Source organism: Botryllus schlosseri, chromosome 13 (assembly GCF_051294905.1).
Source record: "Botryllus schlosseri isolate E-star chromosome 13, Bs_hap1, whole genome shotgun sequence".
NCBI lineage: Eukaryota > Metazoa > Chordata > Ascidiacea > Stolidobranchia > Styelidae > Botryllus > Botryllus schlosseri.
This window is the reverse complement of record NC_137248.1, coordinates 3492065-3498064: the sequence shown is the minus strand read 5'-3', so window position 1 is coordinate 3498064 and position 6000 is coordinate 3492065. Positions and strand designations below refer to the sequence as shown.

General features: G+C 43.2%; 1 protein-coding gene across 1 annotated transcript in view; it reads right to left on the bottom strand.

Annotated features, from left to right (window-relative positions):
- Nucleotides 1–251: 251 nt before the first annotated feature.
- LOC145454421 (synapsin-3-like) overlaps nt 252–6000 on the bottom strand; it is a 70650-nt gene continuing 64901 nt past the window's right edge. Inside the window, exons 7-10 of the mRNA XM_080332416.1 lie at nt 5573–5778; nt 4028–4205; nt 3533–3678; nt 252–1468 (exon numbers count right to left, since the gene is read on the bottom strand). Of these exons, the coding sequence (XP_080188542.1) occupies nt 1213–1468; nt 3533–3678; nt 4028–4205; nt 5573–5778 (786 nt within the window). The 3' untranslated portion in view covers nt 252–1212. The remainder of the gene's footprint in view (nt 1469–3532; nt 3679–4027; nt 4206–5572; nt 5779–6000) is intronic.

The following is a 6000-nucleotide window of genomic DNA, read 5'->3' as shown; positions in this document are numbered from 1 at the left end:
ATGCGAACCCCAGCGGAAATAATATATTCCTATTTGAAATCGCGCGCGTCAGGCATGTTTCATAGAGCTGCGTTGTGTACAACTGTTTTCTGCGCGTTCTCTATGTCATATGTCCTTAAACCGTATGATACTAGTATTAAAAATGTATGTGTGTGGCTTGGGTCACGAGATGCCATTAGAACTCAGATTTGGGTCGCGGTTTAAAAACTCTTACGCCGGTCGCCGAACAGCGCCATCCATTCACAATTCCAGACAATCCATTGCTGTTTATTATCATATCTAGTTATAACTCACATAACATGAACACTGAACAACGATCGTAAAGCTACACAGCTGATGACCAAACACCTATAGTGACGAGAGCACCATTCGCAATATCTTTGTGACGCATAGACTACATAACTAACCTGCGGATAGATGTAGATGGGCAGCACGTGATTGCACGGTTGAGCAAATACAGTGAAAAATGGACATTGTTGCGAAACAATGGGACATTGCTGTGACCGTTGCTTTGCGGCATTCTGACTATTCAAACATGTGTCCATCTTACACATCTTTATGTAAACTTGTTGTTTTCTTTCGGCCATATCTTGACCATGGTTAACTTTGAAGCAATGTGACAAACATAAACCTGGTCAAAAATATGAACCGCGACGAAATTTTCGGAATTACTGCCGCAGTATATTGTCGTGCGAGGCGGATTGGTTCCGATCCGACCGAAGCAGGAAATATCCTGCTAGAATCCGACTTTCACAGCCAAATTATAATCCGGATACAGTCCCGCTGCGTCAAAATCGATGAATTCGTGCTCATAATCCGCTTCCTTAACCGGATCGTGTCCACCTTCGCCAATATCCACCGGATCTGAATAAATCCTGTACGATACTCCTAGCGCTCTGGCCTTATCATCAAAAGCATGAATCCGGCTCAGATCCGACCAAAAATATAAGATATCCGGCGGCTATCCAGTCCAGATGTTTTATCGTCGATCACGCATTGATCGCCTTCTGTGCAATCCACCTTAAATTACGAAGCTGCGACGAATTGCTACTTGCCTCTGAATGCCTAACCGTGCAGTCGCGCGTTTCGCATCTATTCGAAAGCTGGTTCACTGTACACATAGACACTATATGAACTACCGTACATAGTTGAAAGGAAATTGCGGTCGTAATACAACAGTCATACACATTGCACACGAAATCGCGCTCGGGCTCATTCGTTGAAAAACGAACTGACGAACGATTTCCTTATGTCCCGGATTTTAGCCGCGCTTCCGGAGTCGTCGGAGACCGCGCCTCCGGAGAGTGGCTCTTTGGGCGAAGCTGGCGATGGCGGTGCCGAGTTTCGGTAATGCGTAGTCGCTGGTACCGACGGGATCGATGTGGCGCTGGGCGAGTCGGGCGGAGAGGCGGGCGCGCTGTTGGAGTAGGACATCGCACGCGTTGCTGGCTTCTGCTGGCCGGTACGCCTGTGTGATTTCAACACGGAGTTGGACATGGACAACTCGAATATTCTCAGCTTTACAAAATTAGATTAGAATTAGAATTATAGCTTGTGGAGGATTCTTGTGTGCGATAGTCTCGTCCTTTACATTGAGTTAACCAATTATTAGGTGACTACAATATCTTCCCCTCTATATATTGTGTCGCTCCTTGAACTTTTTTGGTATCATAGTTGTTGGCGAAGCTGTGTTCCGTAGGCTACTAGAGTTCTCTTTCAGTTAATAAAAACCTTATATAGCATATTCACGTAATAAATGTCATCGCATATTGTACAGCTCTTCTTATTAGATTGGAATTAGTATTACGGAATTCATAATAGCTTGGACTAGTAGAGTGCTTCTCAACCGGGCGGTCCGCGAAGCATTGTCAGATGGTCCGCGGAACCTATAAATTTGCAAAATGGTTGATAACCTAATTTGTATTTTCAGTAGGGATGGTGTGAACGTGAGGTTCACGTTCGCGTTCTGTGTGTGAACCTCGGAAATTTAGAGGTTCGCGTTCACAACAGAACCTTGGTAGGTTCTGGACTGTGAACCTTTTTCATATGTTACAATTTTCACTTCATTATAACTTTGCTGGTTTAAATTCATTGCATGTTAACTGCAGGCCAATCTATTCATGACGCTGGCAGAATAAAAAAAATCGACACTAAACGAGCATGCACCGTGACAATCTCAAAATTTTGCTTGTTTGTTGCAAAAGTTTGCACGAAAGATCCAGCTTTCCGTTTGTAAACATTTAGTGACTCTATGCTGCGAGCTTGACCCGCAATCACAAAACATCACGAGCGAAATAAACTATGTAGTCAGCGAATGATGCTTATTCAACCACTCAATGAGATTCATATCGTTTTCTGATGTAAAAAAACTAGCAGACTTACTGGGTCAATCTTCACTTCATGTTTACTGTATCATTAAAATCAAATCGGTGCGATTGACTGAATGACTTGTTAATGGGGTAATATCAGTAGCAAGCATATAGATACCCGTTTCACACTCTGCTCAATATCAATGTATGATGTCGAATACATTTTCCGGTCTCATATGAAAAGGTAATTCGAGTTTGACTTGAGTAAAATCATGACTCGAGTCATCCCAACACTGCTACAAGGCTATATCTGCATCTTCATTGCCTGGCGGCATATGCATATCATGTACTCATGGCAGTCATATGCGCAGATAGTGTGTATTTATGTCATGATTCGGTGTATGTGCCGCAAAAAACATCAAGGACAAAAATAAACTACGTCCTTTTCTGTCCTTATATTCCCTGGTAAGTCCTCATCGAAATTGTTGGCAAAGCGGCGGAAGATATTGATTTTACGAGATTATCATATCATTTGATTTTCCCCAGTCGATACATTTGGCGACGTTTAAAACGTCAGAATAGGATACTTCAGCATTGAGACATTATGTTGCCCGAATCGTCGCTAGGTATCGTGTACCTACAATCTGTACATTATTGTAGGCTGTCATTTCATTGAAGGATAGGGTTTGGAAATAGCAATAAGACGTCACGTGACGTCATGAGGTTCACGTTCGTGTTCACACAGAACCTTTCACAAAGGTTCGCGTTCGCACGAACCTGAACCTTTCAGAGGTTCACACCATCCCTAATTTTCAGCTTTTCCAAATCACATTACAAGTAGAATTATATCTGCACAGTTTCTATTTTCAAATTGGATTTGAATTAGGATTACTGTATCCGCAAAATTTCTGGAATTGAATCAAAACCATAGTTAGGAAAAAATGCGACAAAATTTAAGTCCAGCTCGTATCCAATCAGAGCTCGTTCTCACAAGCACGAGAATGACAAATATCGTACAGCAAGCTTGGCTCGTTTCGAGCTGTATAGTTCTCCAGTAGCGTTTTTAGGGAACCCGGAAATTAGATTAGAATTAAAATTAGAGCAGAGGAACATTTCACAAATTAGATTAGAAAAACTAGATTACCGACATTTAGCTCTAAGTAGTGTGATTAGATATCTAGAATTATCTAGTTCTCGAAGTCTAGATCAAGAAGATATGTTACTTTGCGATCGGGGCGGTTTCGGCAGCTGTGCCGGTGTTGCGTTTCGGCCGGTAGATATTTTGCATCTTGTACTGGACCAACGAGGTGATCATCTTTTTGTCTTCCTCCTGCTTCTCGCCCACAATGGGCATCGTGCAGTCTGATACCTGGCAGAGATTCAGAGGTGGCGGGGTAAGTCGGCGTTGCCACTCAAGCATAGATGTAACGCCACAACGTTTTACACAATTTACAAGTAGAAGTAGCAGTTCCCAAGACACGTTAAAACTACTTAAAGCGGATGTAGAAAACCTAACCCTAAACCTGGTTTTCCTGAAGATGCTACAGGTGAGCTGTATCGCGCAAAATGTGATTACAATAATAATCTAATTTGGAAAAACTGAAAATAGTCCATGTTTGTTCAACTTTGCACCTAAGGGGCCACAAGATTATCAAAGAGGTTGGGAACCACTAACTTAAACCGCGATCGAGTCTGAACAGTTCTTAACAACACCTCACCTCGATGATGTAATCTTTCCCGTCCGCTCCGTGAACGGCCTTCACTGCGACTATGTCCAAACCGCCGAACATTTCACTGCACGCGTCGACCCACAACCGGTGGCTGTCGGAAACCGGAATTTCTTCGAGGACCGCAGACCCGGTGTTTGCCTTCCAGCTATTTGAGATGGACGTTCGCCTATAATCAGAGGTGGTCAAAGCAGTCAGCGTTGGTGCGCAACTAGAAGTCGAATTAATGTTTAAAATTTCTACTCAAGTACTATCGCAGCGTAGAGAGCGTGTATTCACATCCTGAATGTGGCAGACGAAAATGGCACCTATTTCAGAATTCAGAAAGCCTGTTCCTAGGGTGTCCTCGAATATTGGGGTGTCTGACTTGTTAGCGACTGAATATCATTTCCGCATTTGTGTGCTTCAATTTAGGGCCAAGTTAATCCAATCATCATTATCAATCGGCCAATTTTTTTCCTCTGTTTGTCTTCAATCGCTATAGCTTAGTTCAGGGGTAACCAACGCGGTGCCCGCTGGCTCAAGGTCGTCCGTAAGGAGCAGATGAGTCGCCCCTGGTGGCAGTAGCAAATATTCAAATGATAGCTTTGAAGGTCGAAGTGGAGAAGGATTCCATGTGAACAACAGTTGAACATGGATCACTTTAACCTAAAAAACATGCGATCGCAGAGTCCGAACAGGGAATCTGGTTAATATTCCCGAGTCTCGAAGGGAGATTGGCGCTTCCGCGTCCAGTGAGGCTACGAAACTGACCTCGGATACACTGGTGCGAGTCCCGGGAAGAGTAATCTTTTCTTGGTAAGGAGCGGAAACCCTGCCCAGTGCTCTTAATGTCCAAGTGATGGAACCAAGTATAGGGGTAAACGGTGGGAGTAACTGGTAGCCCTACGCATTAATCAATACCCTAGGAGCTCCAGGTTTCAAAAAGGTTGATGACCCCTGGTCAGAGGTGGTCAAAATAGTCACTGTCGCTACTCAACTAGAAGTGGGAGTGGCGGTTCACAAGTAAGTAAGTAAAGTAAGTATTCTACGCCTATTTTGCCTAAAAAACTGAAAGCTGTGAAGTAGAAGTAGAAGTAGTCTTAAATCATAACTACTTAATATGGAGTGCGAGTAGGCAAAATCTACTTCAAGTATACTTCGTTACTGATCACCTCCGCCGCTGGTTTAGTTATTTAGTAACTTCGCGTAAGGGGACGGTTGTGATTGGTCCATGGTGTAAAACTGGGATAGGTGATAGTTCAATAATAAGTAATGAAAGAATTTCCTATCGTAAACACTATATTTTCCGATCCAGAATTTTATACTTCAATGTTAGCTATGCTACTCGTATGCTGACAATGACACGTGGTAGCCAGTAAAGTTTGAAAAACTGTTATTTTATTAAATAAATCTAAAATTTGAACTTGTAATGCTTCTACGAGTTGGAATTAGGTGTGCAGGTAACCTATAAATTTTATCAAGTAGCCAGTAGAATTTGAAAAAATAGCCCTAATATCCTATACATATCTAATTTCGAATTCTCCGAAATCTTACACATATGCGCGGTACATGCCGCCGATTTTCTGTACTCTGACGTCGAACTTTGAATCTACAAACGGCTCCGATATCGCGTAAGTCCCGCTCATCGTGACGATACTGGACACGTCTTGGAATTGGTGATAGCTGTCCACTTTCAGTTTCCCGTTGCCGTTGTGCGCGTGGCCGATCTTCACTACCACGGGATAGCTGGAAGCGGTAAGCTGAAATGTAATATTCATTGGAGAACTACAAAAACTATGTTCGTGCGTGTCAGTAATTCTTAACCAGGGTTCCCTGGAACTGAAGACACAGACTCGACCCATGCATATGATTTGTCATGATACGCCCGTCTTGGCCATGGTTGCACGCACACACTGTTGTGATGGTACGCCGTGTGCAGTGGCATACGCTGGGAGATTTAGGTTAGGGTTAGGGTTGTTGTA